This window comes from Tarenaya hassleriana, unplaced genomic scaffold (assembly GCF_000463585.1).
Source record: "Tarenaya hassleriana unplaced genomic scaffold, ASM46358v1 Cleome11, whole genome shotgun sequence".
In the NCBI taxonomy this organism is placed as follows: Eukaryota; Viridiplantae; Streptophyta; class Magnoliopsida; order Brassicales; family Cleomaceae; genus Tarenaya; species Tarenaya hassleriana.
The window spans coordinates 3,027,109-3,042,090 of record NW_010961290.1 but is presented as its reverse complement, the minus strand read 5'-3'; the positions used below and the strand labels follow the sequence as shown (position 1 = coordinate 3,042,090).

Sequence of the window (14,982 nt, the reverse complement as noted above, 5' to 3'; positions counted from 1 at the left end):
GGAAGAGGCCATCAAAGAGCAAACACAGTTCAAAAATTCTGAAAATAAGATAGAAGAGATAGAGTAGAGTCAAACGCTGCCGAGAATGGAGAAAAGGTACATACTTTTGATTTGAACTCAGAGAGAAGCCGTATCTTATCTTTAATATCGGTCAAGGCCAAAAGAGTCTCTTGAGCTTTAGCCCGGTCATCCCAAAAAGAACTATCAGATGCCTTCGACTCCAAGTCTTCGAGTTCTTGTTCCAGTTTCTGCAGACCCACAGACGCCCTAATCTCTTCAACACGTGCAGATGCAGTTTCTACATCCTTCCTTAGTGTATAAAAATCTGCCCAGCAATGGTAATCACACTTCTTATACAACCAACCAAAAGAAAATAACCACATAAACTTCCACTGTACTTAAAGCTACGCCATTCCCAGGCCATCATAACACCAAGTAAACCAAAACCAACTTTATAGTAGCAGAACCCAAATGAAGAAAGAAATAAACGAACAATATAATCAATGGACAAAGACGTACCTTGCATTACCCATTCTCTCGTATCATTATCAGGCGGTACGCTCAGATGACTCTCCTGTGCAGCGAATAAAACTGAAAAAGACAGCAGAATTCGCATAAACATAGACGCGACCATAAATCCATCTTCTAAACCCTTCTTCAAGGAGATTAGCTAAAACCCAATGGCAAGGTACAATCACCACCCACCTCAGAACCATAAAGATGAACTAAAAATTTAAGCCTTACAAACAATCAAAAGCGAACCCTAAAAGGGTAAAAGTAAAAAGTCAATCAAACACCCAAAACTGCATCGAAGTAGTAAGAATCGACGAAGAAAGAGCAGAGCTTACTGGGCGGAGTAAGACGACGGGAAGACGAAGAAGACAAAGAAGCAGAAGAATAAGAAGATACGAGAAATGGAGAAGAGAGAGGAAGGGATACACGAAGAAGAGAGAGTTTCGTTCGTCGTGGAAGCGTGTCGGAGAGAGAGGCGCTGAGGCCGGAGATAGATCGGAGGACGTTAACCTCCATGGATTTCGCTTATGCTTCCGAGTCTCTGTGACTTCGCCGACGCTACTCATATCATGGAGTATCCAACCTAAGCTAGACACGTGGCATACAACGGTAAAAACATTATGATACTGTAATATACTAATGGCCCGTAAATTTTCACAAATTTCCATTTTAACGCCCTGGCTTTTCTTTGTACAGTTTCGTGCACCGGTTTCCCAAGATTTATCAAGCATTTTCAAAATGATATATTTTTTTTGATAATTCGAAATTTTATTAGATCTTTGTCCCGACTACATCCTCCGAAAGAAATTGGATAAGTCCATGTGAATATCTCTTCTTAAGTGAGGACTTTAAAGAATTTTATTCTTTTATTTAATGATTAAACTATTCAATCTTAAATAAAATGATATTTATTTTTATATCCTTCGTATTTATACTCATGTAGTACGATGAAGGATTGGTCTTTTGAGGCAAGAACTCTTTGCCCATGCTGCTATCTGCCGTCGAAGGGACAATGGACAAAGCTCCCATTACAAGATCAAGATCCGGTTAGAAAAGAAACTCATCAACGGAAAAGATATAGATATGCTTTTATTTTTTACTTTTTTTATATGTATTTATGCCAAATTTTGTATTTGAATCAATCTAAAAGTGACGTATCTTTTTTTTTTTGTTATAATCTGAAAATTCACCGGACGAATTTTTTTTCTCACGCTACTTTGGTACCAAAGGAGAAGACTTTTTTCATATAGACAGTCAGAAATAGCGTGAAGAAAGGAAGGATCACTAAACGGTGATCGAACATTGATAGCTTTGTATGGCCTTCCAGCATCTGCCACCAGATCAGGCACTTACCTTCTTGTTGATTGAATACTCAAGGTTTTGGTTACAGAAGAAACATTGATGGAAGATGCTGGAAGACCTTACAAAGCTATCATTTTCTCTGTCTCTTCAGGTATTTGGTTTCCGATTTCCTGCAGTTTCTCTCTAAAATTCTGAAAACTGCCAATCCGACAGTTGCAGCGGGAAATTCCTTTCTTTTTCTTGCATTCACTCCTTTTCCCCGGTTGGTATCTCTAGAATTTTCTCGAGAAAATGTTGGGTTTCGCCAGCTTATGAGGTGGTTCCGTCGTAACGTGAGAGACACGTGACAAGGAAGAAGAACGATAAAACAAAACCCGAATAGAGATGGAACACAACCTAATGATATATAGCCTTTGTATAACAGAACCTTAACTGATGTACACCACTTGTTCAACTTCATCACACCTTCCATCATATATCCACTTCCCCTATACAAACTCTAATGGGATTTCACCCCTTTATTCATACCTTCAACCCAACGAAAAACAAAATCAAGAAGAATCGGAGAAGATCTTGTGAACAAAAGGACGAACTTTACAAACTGCTTGCAAGGGCGTGGCTTTAGGCACAGTGTTTCCAGTTCCTTCTTCCATGTCCACTTCTTCTCCTCCTCCCGCTCTCTCCCACTCAAAGCATTGAATCAACGACCCAATCGCCAAACTCAGTACCTTTTGAGCCAGACCCGACCCGGGGCAAGCCCTTCTCCCCATCCCAAACGTCATTATCAACTTCGATGCTTCTTCTCCCCCCGTCTCGAACCGCTCCGGTTTAAAACTATCTGGATCTTCCCACAGCTTGGGATCTCTGTGTATGGCCCACGCATTCACCAGTAACGTTGTGCCGCGTGGCATGTCGTATGGCCCCACTTTGCAGTCCTCCGAGGCCATGTGCGCGACCAGTAACGGAGCTGCTGGGTGTAGCCGGAGTGTCTCCAGGACGATGCTTTGGAGGTACGGTAGATTGGGAATATCGGCTTCTTCGATTAACCGGTCTAAACCGACTTGGTTATCGATTTCGGTTCTTGCTTTGGTTATTACGTGCGGATGGTTTAGCAGATTCGAGAGGGCCCATTCTAAACTGACGGCGGTGGTGTTGGTCCCAGCCATTACCATTATCTGCACGCGGACCAAGGAGAAAATCATGTTATTTACATTTTTATATCTTTAGGGCATAGATACACTGAACCAAGCCATTTTATTCAATCAATATAATATATATACACACTTTTCGAAATTTGGTTGACCGTAAGATAGACTAACCCCAAGTTCGAATTCTATAAATAAATTAATTGAAATTAAATAGAATATAAAAACATATAAAATCTAATGAAGACTATATCTTTTAGAAATGATTATTTTCTAATAAAATTGAATCGAAAAAAAAACATAAATATGATATGAAATTTAATAAATATAATTTTCTAAAACTTTAAAAAAAAGTAATCAAATGAAAAAATAATACTTTTTTACTTTAATTTATTATGTAAAAAAGAAAAAAGAACGAACCAGTACGAGTCCTTTGATGAGCTGATCCGTGTAATACTCAGGATCTGAATCTTGCAAAGAAAGCATGCGATCGATCATGGTGTTCCCTCTTTCACCCTCTCTCCGCTTCTCATCAACCAGGCTCTGCAAGAACTCGTCTGTTTTTTCCCCCAATTTTTTCATCCGTTTCTCATAGTCCGAAAACCATCTCATAATCGGCATGTAATCCACGGCGTTTCCGGAGCTCGTGTTCGTCCCCACCTCCGCCACCATCCGCCGCACCCGCTTCCTCTCCTCCTCATCTACCTCCTCCTCCTCCTCGCCGTAGTACCGTTTCCCGGTGATCATTCTCATTATGTTGTTGAATGTCAAATCTACGAACATCGGTCTCATTTCCACTACCGCCTTCTCGGTTCCTAGAAGAAATTAATTTTAATATGAGAGATTCGGTAAAGTGTGTGTGCGTTTGTGTGTGAATATATACCCGTTCTTACCTGAAGCAGCACGGGAGAGGCGGATGACGAGGCGGCGTACCTCATCGGTACGGACGGAGAGGAAGGAGCTGAGACGGTGGCCGGAGAATATCTCTATGGCGCAGATGCGCCGGAGATTTCGCCAGTGATCGCCGTACGCGGCTGCGATCAGATTCGTGTTGTTGTACCCAACGTATTTCCCGATGAGGAGCGGAGGCCGATTCGCCAGAACGATGTCGTTCTTCGTGAAACACTCCTCCGCGGCCATGGAGTAAGAGGAGACAACGTAGACGAGGCGGGAACCGAGGCGGAGGGAGATCACTCCGGAGGTCGATGCGGCGGAGAGGCGGCGGAGTGTGCGGTGGATTGGCGGTTTGAGGAGGCGGAGGTGACCGATCACGGGGAAACGTCCTGGCGGTGACAGTGGTAGATTCAGTTTGGGTTTTGAGGAGAGGTAGAGCTTGAGAGAGAGAATGATGAAGATGAGAGAGAGAGACGAGTAGAATATTGTTTCAGTGTAACCCTCCATTTTTTTTCGGGTCTCGTGTTTTTTTTTTCTCTTGCTAAGATTAGGACCGTTATATAGACATTTTCTTTACAAGTTGGTCTATATAGCACGTGAAAATTAAAATTATTTAATGATGTCGGGCCAAATACTATTGCGCCACCAAATAAAATATTATGGTCGCCCGAAATTACCGATGTTCTTACCATTATCCCATATACTTGTAAAATTATCAAAATTTATAAAATTACATTTATTTTTTTATAAAATTCATATTAATATATCATGACATCCGAACATAAATATTTGAGATAAGATGCGGGTTTAAATATCTCATCCATATCTACCATATAAAATGCTTTAAAAAATGCTGAAATAAATTATTATATTATTTTTAATATTGTTATATTCCCGAATTGATTGGTGAAGGACGACTTTAACATGTATCTTGTGAAATCCTAGGATGTGGTCGAGAGACACATCATGCACATGCAGTGGGACAATAAAAGATCAGATCAAGGTATCACCCTCACTCTCTCGTCATAATTATACATTATATAATCATATCGTTAGCCTTATTAGGTTTTGTAATTAAAACTTTTATTTCCCAAAATTATGCAATATAAATTGTTATATTTGTGTAACTCTAGATCGTGAAACCAAAGTTTGAGTGACCTAATGGTGAGAAAATATACAAAACATGATCTCACCCTGGATTCAAACCTAAACGTGGAAAAAAATATTCGAGTTTTTCTATTTCTATGAGAGATATAGTCGGATTAAAATTCTGGTAAATTTTCGGATTATAAAAAAAAACCGTAGATCGAGGATAAATCTTTCTCTATATTAATACGAGAGAGGTTTTGTGATTAATCAATTTTTTGTTCATATACATGCATCCGCCTCAATGGTGAAATATGATGGAATTGGCGGTGATCCACTAATATTTTTCTCATTAAATATTAATTTTGTAATAATTGCAACTTTTTATATACCTAATAAATAACTAAATATTCAGCTTATCTTAATGACTGGTTTTACATAATTAACGACTAAAATGAACAAATGTGTAATTAATGTTTGGTTTAATTTCATGGTTCTCGTGTAGGAAAAGTGAGTGAACTAATTTACGTGTTGCATAATTTTGGTTTGTTGGATCTAGAATTCTTTTCAACCATGAGCATGACATGAGTAGGGTGCAATATACAAGTGGGAAAACCGAATAATAATATTAAAGTGTTGTGAGTTAAGTCAAACTGATTCTTTGTCTTTTTATTTTTATTTTTTTATAATTAGATAAGTATCTTAATATGTATTTGTATAAAATTTCAAAAACAAATATATATTAGGTTTTAGAAGGGAAAAAATAATTTACCCTAATTTATATATTATTTTGTTGCTTTGATGCGTCATTCTATACGCAATTAAACCCAAAAGTCAACTTAGCGTTCAATTTTGTTTATTTTAAATTTGGTATTTCGCCACGTTTTAAAATAGGGAAGAAATGGGCATTGTTGGGAATATTCATATGTGTTATATGGTTGCTGCTCAGTCATTGTGACATCACTTCATGGATGAATTGACACAATACTTTAGTTACTTATATAACAAAATATTAATTTTATTAATAAGACAATGCATTTTCTCACTACATGAAATAATTTTATGAGAAACGTTTTTTTTTTTTAAATTTAAACTGTCAACAACGAAAAAAAAAGAATATGATAATATATACAAGAAAACGATGTATAATTCTAGCAAGAGAAAAAAAAAACATGCCGAATATTTGATTTGATGAGTTAGGTATTGAGTAAATAGTTTATCTAAAATTTTATAGTTTTCAAAGAAAACGATGCGTACTGATATATAGTTATCGAATTATAAACTACCATTAGTGTGGATAAAATTGACTAATATATTAAAATTATAAATAAAACTTTAAGATTAAACGAGTTTTAATTTAGATTTGAGATATCAGTTAGGTTTAGAAAAATCTAATTAATTATGGATCGGTCTAAAGTCGAAATTGAATAAAATTTGATTTTTTTAAAAACCAGATTAAAGTGTGATTTGATGATTTGGAACGCATGAAGTTGTCTGGTAACTTTTCAAAATTACCAGCGGTAAAATTATGCAACATGTGAAAAAGGTAAATAATGAAGGCGAGAACCAACGTCGGTATTGTAAATGGGCTTAGGCCCATTTAAATAAATGGGCCATCCACCAATGCTAACTCGCGATGTTGGTCGTCCTTAATTTATAGAAATTTACGTACCACCAAAACTTTTTCCATATTATTCAATACTCTACTTATTTCAAATCGTTATTTCTATATTCGAATTTCCTAAATTTATATTCACTAAATTTTATATTCAATTTTCAGACAAATATCATTTAAAAACGATATTTTTTAATCCATTTTTGTATTAAATTAAATTTTGAACAAATTATATGTAACTTATTTTGAATAAATTTTTGTTTGAAGATAATTATATGATATATACCAATTAAAACGTCTTAGTCGTAGTGGTTGCTTATTTGGGTTTTCATACGGTTGTGTTCGGTTATACGATTGTCTTGATTTCGTTCGGTTATATTCAATTTGGGTCAAAATCGTTTCGATTTTTTATTGATAAAATAAATCATTTATGACAGAGATATTTTTCAGTCATCAATGGAAATAAAAATATCAAAAGGTTAGCTTCGTCATTTAACTTGTCCCTTTCTCTCTCCATCTCTGCTTTTGTACTGAAAAAGCTGAGCTTTTATTATTCATCTCCTCCCTCGTTACTCTCTTTACACCCCTCGTTACACGATTCTCACTCCTCTCTGCGCCTACAAGCTCCCTGACTCTCTCATCTCTTCTTTGACCCTTCTTCATCTTGGTTTATGAGGTAGGATTCGATTGTGGCAGATCTGTTCTTCGCAGTTTGTTGGTCGATCAAGATTCTTTTTTTTTTTTGCCTTCAGTCGTCTCGAGGAAACGATCTGTCTTTTGTTTGTGTTTTCGCGGCTTGAGATTTCGTTTCTTGGTTATTCGTTGGCCGGTTTGATCGTTTTTTGGTATCTGATGGTTAGGGCTCTTGAGAATTCGGGACGGGTATGCGAGAATCTCGATCTCACCTTGGAAAATTGAAAGTTCTGTATTGTCAGACGTTTTCTATGCCCCTGTTCTTATTCTTTGGTAGGATTAGAAAATCTTGGATTGCATTTCTTCTCGAAAACCTGCGTTTGATTATTAGGGTTTCTGTTTTTTGGATAAAAGAAGAGACTTTTTTTTCCCGTTCTGCGGCAAACCCTTTTCCCGTTGAGTTTCTCTGTGATTGTTTCCCTATTTTGCGTTTGTTCTTGGTCGTTTGTTTTTGGTTAATTCCTGTTTACTTGTTACCTTTTACGGCATTCTAATCTAATCTACGTTGGTTCTCTTGTCCTGCAGCTCGAAGGAGAAACCCACTCTCGGGTAAGTCATACAGCTTATACTCATTAAATGGTCTTACATGCATTCTTGATATTGCCATTATATCGGCAGTAGAACTTTAGAAAAGAGCTTGAAAATGACAGAAAGAACACTGTACTGTAGCATCGTCGGAAAGCTTGATCTTGCTGTTACCATGGAGAAGTTCTGTATTTGAGCTTTCAATTTATGTTATTCTTTGTGTTAATGGAAGTAAATCTTATGTTTAGATAAAAAATGCAAACAGAAACCTTCTAGTTTTAGTCTGTTCTCTGTCTTGAGATTCATTATCTGTTGTTCTTGTCTTGAGATGCATAACACATTTGTTTGGAAGCTATCCATATTAATATATTGTTCATCTTTAATGCAGAGGTACGCGGATTAAGACCCGCAAAAGGAATATTGCTGCTCCTCTGGACCCTGCAGCGTTTTCGGATGCAGTGGTCCAGATCTATCTGGATAATGCTGGTGATCTGGTACTTCTTGTGTTTGTGTAACCGGTTTGCTATTCTTATTGGTTGTTTAGATGTCTGCCTGCAAATAACTTGTAGCACTTGTTTATTTTTGGTAGGAACTTGTTGCCAAGAGTATCGAGTCGACAGACCTTAATTTCTCAAGATACGGTGACATCTTCTTTGAGGTAATTTCCCATAGAACATTTCAGAGTTTGCCTCCTCTGACATTCTATTAATGCTTAGGTCCTTTATTATGATTTGCATTGTGTTTACCCTGCTTAGAACCAAGATGCATATTGCTCTTGCGGGTTGGGTCTATTTACTGTAATATCATCCCCCTCACCCTGTAAAATGTGGCTTACGCCAATAACGAAGTGCAATTACTGTTGTAGATAATAGGTACGCCTCACTATTATGCTGGTCAAAGATCTTGTGGATTTATAAATCTCATTTTATTTCTGGGGATTTTTGATTTTAATGTTTCTGTACCGAGTGATTGCAGCCAATTGCTTTGTTCTGCCTTATTACTTTGTTTGTGACTGAGGGTTCTTGTGTCTTTTAAGGTTGTTTTCACTGGAGGGCGTACACAACCTGGAACAATAAAACCTGAAGAGGGGGAACGTCATCATCACTCTGTATTCGACGGTGAACCCAAGAGAGAAGCCATTTTACAATCTGTTGTCTATATACAGAAAATTTTGCGGCGGAGGCCCTTTCTCATAAAGAATCTTGAAAATGTTATGCGGAGATTCTTACAATCGCTGGAGCTTTTCGAGGAAGATGAAAGGAAGAAGCTGGCAATTTTCACAGCACTTGCATTTTCCCAAAGACTTTCTGGGCTACCCCCGGAGACAGTCTTCCAGCCGTTGCTCAAGGATAATCTTATTGCCAAAGGGCTAGTGCTTTCTTTCATAACAGACTTCTTCAAGGAGTATTTGGTTGAGAATAGTCTTGATGACTTGATCTCAATTCTAAAGCGAGGCAAAATGGAAGATAACCTTATGGATTTCTTACCACCCACAAAGCGATCTGCTGAAAGTTTCGCCGAGCATTTCACGTGAGTTACTCTTAGTTTCCCTTTCTTGAAGTTAGTGTCTTGCGATATGATTTGGTGGCCTCCTTATATGTGTCAGCGTCTTCCATTACTCTAGCGTTTCTTTGATGCGCATTTGTCTTGTCATCATATGATTGAGTACAATGAATTGATGACATTGGTCTGATGTCAATAAGTCTAAACACATATAATATAAGGTTGTAAACTATTCTGCTTAACTGCATCCATTATGAAATGCATGATTATGAAAAAAGGTTTTCCATTGTTGTTGCCAGGCTCCATGTTTGGCAAACTATTTCCCTTATACATTTATACATTTTTACTTGTACTGTATTTTCTTCTGCTGCTTATATTGTATTTTCTTTTGTTTGTCCTTGGACCTGACACCTGAAGCATGATGTGTTTTGTTTTTTTAGTAAGGCTGGATTGACAGCTCTGGTAGAGTACAATGGAAAGAAAATATTTGAGGTGAAACTGAAGGAGATAAAAACTGTTCTCACAAGCCAGATCTCTGATGAAACTGATGTCGATGACGTCATTGAAGCAGTGAAGCAGCAGGTCAAAGACGGGAACCTGCCAGAGATCGAGGTTGCGCGTGTTCTTTGGGATGTTTTAATGGATGCTGTTCAATGGTCTGGGAAAAACCAGCAGCAAAATGCTAATTCTGTTCTGCGCCAGGTAATTTGTTTTTTTGTTTTTTGTATTCACAAGCTCTATTAGGATTTCTAGTGGTATAAGGAAAGAAGAAGGATCGATTTGATTTTGATGGTTAAGTAGGTGAAAACGTGGGCGCCGCTGCTGAACACATTCTGCACGAGCGGGAAGCTGCAGCTGGAGCTCATGTACAAAGTCCAAATGCAATGCTACGAGGACGCTAAGCTCATGAAACTCTTCCCCGAGGTGGTGAGGTCTCTCTATGAGCTGGATGTGCTGGCCGAGGACACCATCCTCCACTGGTTCCGTAAAGGGACCAACCCCAAGGGCAGGTAGTGTAAGCATATGCCAATTCTTATTGTATATAACAGTAATCATCAGGTCAGATCAGACGGGAATGTTAGTGTAAGTAAAAAAAACAAACTTAATATGGGTTTTTTGATACAGGCAAGCATTTGTGAAAGGCCTTGAGCCGTTTGTGAATTGGCTGGAGGAAGCAGAAGAGGAGGAGTGAGAGATTCACAATCTTAAAGCCATTTCTGTTCTGTTTTAGTGATTTTCCATGATTGCGAGTTTTTGTAGCTTCTGTCTGGAATAAGTTCCCCCTCTAAAGTCACACGATCTGTCTTTGCCTGTTTGATTGAACTTTGTCCTGTTTCGCAACTCTCTCTTTTGCTTCATTTTTTTTATAATTTATTTTAAGATTTATAATTCAGTTTTTTCATATATTTAAAAATAAAAAACCATTTACCATGGGACCGACTCTATCCTCTCTAAAGCTTTTTTTTCAATTTTGTATAAAAAAATTTGGGATTAAGGCCATGTTGATGTGTCTAGAAAGACGAATTTGGTTCATCGGTAATTCGAGTCTCTCTGTCTACGGAATATGAAATTGTGAAATCTAAAGTCGCATATTCGAATCTCTAGCAAATGAAATTTAGTAAATGGGAATATGAATTGGGTTGATACTTTATTTAAAAAATAATAAGAAAGGCTTTAGTGAGGGTTGAAAGAGAGGAAAACGTTACAACATCTATTCTAATATTTAATATATTTTTTTGTCGTTTTGTAACCCAACTTAATTAGATTATAGTCGTGTCGTATTTGTCAACTACATTGTGTTCCTAAGTGTTGGCCCAATTAGATGGCTGGCCACACTATATCAAATGCCACTTAGTTATTAGTCACAAAAAATAACATAATCGAAAGTATTTTGTTTTATTGATGAATTGATTGGATAATTACGAAAAATAAAAATAAATAAAAAATGTGTGATATTAAATTAATATATATAAAAATGCTCCAAGAGAGAGAGGGAAGAGAGAGGGATAACGGGAGCGGGATTGTCGCTGGAGGTTGAGGTTGTTCCTCGAAATCCGATTCTGGGGACTTCTCTGCTTCAGTGAATTTCTTCTCCGATCCGCTTCTTCCTCTGCGATCTCTCTATTCATCGGGCATTTTATCGACCCGGTAATCTCGTTCTATTGTAGATAATAGGTGGCGATTCGCTTCCCCCAGATAAGATTATGGATATGTCGATGTTGTTTTCCGATTCCTAGGAGGACTGTGCTTGAGCTCGAGAGCTCTTGTCTTGTCCGATTCTTTTCCGCTTTTGCAAATTTTCTTACGTTTTAGTCTTCTTCTTCTTATTCAGTTTGAGAGCTATGGAGGACTTATTGGTTGGTCTGATGATCGGAATAGCCGTTTTAGAGGACTAAGCGTTTTGATTTGATCGTATTGGATTAAGAATTGGGACAAAGCAGGGATTTTTCTCAACTATCGATCAGTGTTCGTGTTCGTCGACAACCCTGGCGTTGAGTCAAGGCTTCAGATTGAAAAGGGTTTCGGAGGATTCTCACCATTCCTATAAGACGGATCAATCACGTGAAAGCCGAAATTCTGATTGCACGAGTGGGCTGGAGTGTTTGCTAGACGTAATCAGGGCCCTCAGGGTAAAGAAACATGGCAACAATTTCTGGTACAAGAACCAAAATGTTTCAAATCTGATGTTGAAAAGAAAAACTCAAAGACGCATGGAAAATCAAATGAGTCACCACTACCAATACAAGCAAACAACATCCCTGAACAGTAAGATAGCAAAAAAGAAGGAAGTTCATATTATACTCACCCGAGCAGGAAGCAGCTGCAGCAGGAGATCCCTCCATGGTTCTTCCCCTCGAGTTCCTGGCCCTGGTGGCGGTGTCAGGCGGAGGAGGAGCTCCAAGAGGAGATCGAGGTCTCAGAGTTCTTCCTTCGATTTTAACGGGGATGAGTTGTCGCTCCACAGGATCCCGGGAAGAATGTTCTTGAATGGATCGATGGACGCTGCTTGCCTTTTCTCTCAGCAGGGCAAGAAAGGTCTCAATCAGGACGCCATGATTTTCTGGGAGGTCAGTTTGTTATATGCTTCTTGTTTTCGGTTATTGTCCTGAGAAATGATGAAACACATGGGTTGATGAATATCATTGAAGTATGTTCAAGTTGCTGCTATAGTTCGATGATGAACTTGCCTCTGTTGTTTCTCCAAGTTTCCTGGATCTTGCATTGCTATTACAAGTTCCCACTGAATATCTCCTTACTTTCAGATAGCTTTGACACTTGATTCTTTATTGATATATTTTTCCTTACGGAAGCTCATTTTCTTACTGTTTCAGGGAACTCAAGATTCACTTTTACTTCTTTAGATTCATGTCAGATAGCCGAGCTGATTAATCATCTCCTGTATAGGAATTCATCTTCTAATTTGATTCTCACCTATAGGCATAGCTTTCTTGTAGTCGTCACTTAAACTTAAGCTGCATACTGTATTCGCTTAATGACCCAAACTTTTCGTGTAGCTCTTTCCTTTCCTGTTATCTCTTGTGCTCATTTCGATTCACTTTTAAATGTTCAGAATTTTGGATCTATTCCAGACACGGTTTTTTGTGGTGTCTTTGATGGCCATGGACCCTATGGTCACATTGTTGCAAAGAGAGTGAGGGATTTGCTTCCGCTCAAATTAAGCTCTCTCTTGGAGGCCTATGTGTCCCTTGAGGATGTCCTTAAAGAGATCAACCTCAATACTGCTGATAGCAAGAATTCAGAAGACCTTGCTGGTGGTGGAGAAAACCGGGTTTCGATTCAGGATCTCGAGAAGTGCCCGGATATGCTTCAATCATTAAAAGCCACACTTCTTAAAGCCTTCAAATTCATGGACAGGGAACTGAAGATGCAAAGGGATGTTGATTGTTTCTGCAGTGGGACGACTGCAGTAACCTTAGTCAAGCAGGTATTTTGGTCCATAAAGTTTTGGTTCCTGACTTTTGTTATGTATCTCTGCATTCGGCTTGATTCTTTATGATTTTGTTCGTTCAAGTAGGGTCAACATCTTGTTGTCGGGAATATCGGGGATTCAAGAGCTGTATTAGGAATGAGGAATGACGATAACACTCTTGTTGCCATTCAGTTAACTGTGGATCTCAAACCTGATGTTCCTGGTAATCTATTTTCCCATCCTTCCTTCCCTGTGTTGCTTTTGGAGCCTGTTTTCATTCTATTTACCATCTTAAGGAACTAGCTACAGTTTCTGATATATGTCAAGTTTCTTTGTGTTTTGTCCTACAACTCAGCCGAGGCAGAGAGAATAAGGAAATGCAGAGGGCGTGTATTTGCTCACGAGGATGAACCAGGGGTTGCCCGTCTATGGCTGCCGAATCATAATTCACCTGGTCTTGCCATGGCACGTGCCTTTGGAGATTTTTGCCTCAAAGACTTTGGTCTAATCTCAGTGCCTGAGGTTTCCCATCGACACCTCACCGAAAAGGATGAGTTTGTTGTCCTGGCTACTGATGGGGTAAGAAAAATTCCATCTGATCCCAAACATTATCTCGTATTTTCAGTGAAAAGCACTGAAAAATCATTTATAAGGACTTCTACATCACATCCACAACTGATTTTAGGGTAAAGATGAAGAAAGGAAATTTTGGTTAAGATTCATTCTTTCTCTTGATGATATATTGCTAGATTTGGGATGCTCTGTCCAATGAAGAGGTCGTGGAGATTGTAGCTGCGGCCCCAACTCGTTCCTCAGCAGGCCGAGCCGTGGTTGAGGCCGCAGTCCGAACATGGAAATGGAAGTTTCCGACTTCAAAGGTCGACGACTGCGCAGTGGTCTGCCTCTTCCTGGACTCGGAACCAAACAAATTATCAACAGCTTCCTCATCATCAGATGACAAAGACATCAACAAAGGTGGGTCTGAATCAGGCAAAAACGACAAGGAAGTCGTTACATCAGAAGAAAGCGAGCAAGAAACGTTGCTTACTCCCGAGACTGCATCAACCTCGGACTCGGGAACTGACTGGTCTACCCTCGAAGGCGTCTCGAGAGTCAATACACTCGTGAATCTCCCGAGATAGATAATTACAGAGGAGACTTTGAGGTAGACTCTATGAGAAGTGAAAAGAGATTAAGTCCACTTTGTGCCCCATGCTTTTTTGTCAGCAAAGACGGTAACTTTTGCTACACTTAATTGGATTAGTCGCAGCTATGTTAGTGTTTCATGAAGCAGAAGAAATCTATGCAGATTCTCTTTGTAAATAAAATAAGCCTGTAGATAATTTTTGGTAAGTATAAACTCTTGAGTAATGTTTATGAGGTTTAGTTTCTTTTACAATGTTTTTAGTAATGAAGAAAGTTGAGTTTGAATAATGGAAAAAACAATTCTGATTTGGTACAACCATATCATCTTTTTCTCCAAGTTTTTTTTATGTATTATACCCATAAAATAAAAATGATTTTTAAGAATGAGGTATAATTTTTTGTTAAATTAATTTTTTTAATTTGAATCGAATACAAAATGTACTTAAAAATTCATTTTCTAAATGCAAGGATAGCATTTAAAAAAAAGGACTAAATCTTAAGACAAATGTTGAAAACAGAATCAAAATTCAGAGTAAGTTACCAAAATGGATAACAAAGTAAAGAGAGATCAAATGAAATCCAAAAGGGTTCTCCCAAACTCAAATCTTTACTTGGTTTAGTCATCAAAA

The 14,982-nt window shown here is 38.2% G+C and overlaps 4 protein-coding genes across 4 annotated transcripts in view; 2 read left to right on the top strand and 2 right to left on the bottom strand.

Moving 5' to 3' along the window:
- The window catches only part of LOC104805706 (peptide chain release factor PrfB1, chloroplastic), a 4,058-nt gene extending 2,996 nt beyond the window's left edge, over positions 1 to 1,062 (bottom strand). The window contains exons 1-3 of the mRNA XM_010530350.2: positions 849 to 1,062; positions 520 to 591; positions 105 to 325 (exon numbers count right to left, since the gene is read on the bottom strand). Of these exons, the coding sequence (XP_010528652.1) occupies positions 105 to 325; positions 520 to 591; positions 849 to 1,029 (474 nt within the window). The 5' untranslated portion in view covers positions 1,030 to 1,062. The remainder of the gene's footprint in view (positions 1 to 104; positions 326 to 519; positions 592 to 848) is intronic.
- Positions 1,063 to 2,194: 1,132 nt separating this feature from the next.
- On the bottom strand, positions 2,195 to 4,399 carry LOC104805705 (cytochrome P450 81D1). The gene is made up of 3 exons (XM_010530349.2): positions 3,854 to 4,399; positions 3,381 to 3,775; positions 2,195 to 2,990 (listed from the first exon to the last, which is right to left on the bottom strand). Exons 1-3 carry the CDS (start codon positions 4,359 to 4,361, stop codon positions 2,367 to 2,369), a joined length of 1,527 nt encoding a protein of 508 aa, XP_010528651.1. The 5' UTR covers positions 4,362 to 4,399; the 3' UTR covers positions 2,195 to 2,366.
- Positions 4,400 to 7,103: 2,704 nt separating this feature from the next.
- On the top strand, positions 7,104 to 10,665 carry LOC104805704 (basic leucine zipper and W2 domain-containing protein 2-like). The gene is made up of 8 exons (XM_010530348.2): positions 7,104 to 7,231; positions 7,774 to 7,797; positions 8,162 to 8,267; positions 8,363 to 8,431; positions 8,810 to 9,303; positions 9,717 to 9,978; positions 10,078 to 10,286; positions 10,402 to 10,665. Exons 1-8 carry the CDS (start codon positions 7,227 to 7,229, stop codon positions 10,466 to 10,468), a joined length of 1,236 nt encoding a protein of 411 aa, XP_010528650.1. The 5' UTR covers positions 7,104 to 7,226; the 3' UTR covers positions 10,469 to 10,665.
- A 953-nt stretch (positions 10,666 to 11,618) lies between these two features.
- LOC104805985 (probable protein phosphatase 2C 74) lies at positions 11,619 to 14,603 on the top strand. Its single transcript, XM_010530703.1, has 6 exons — positions 11,619 to 11,633; positions 11,718 to 12,344; positions 12,848 to 13,222; positions 13,313 to 13,430; positions 13,563 to 13,786; positions 13,957 to 14,603. The coding sequence occupies exons 1-6, from the start codon at positions 11,619 to 11,621 to the stop codon at positions 14,347 to 14,349; spliced, it is 1,752 nt and encodes a 583-aa protein (XP_010529005.1). The 3' UTR covers positions 14,350 to 14,603.
- The last annotated feature ends 379 nt before the right edge of the window (positions 14,604 to 14,982 follow it).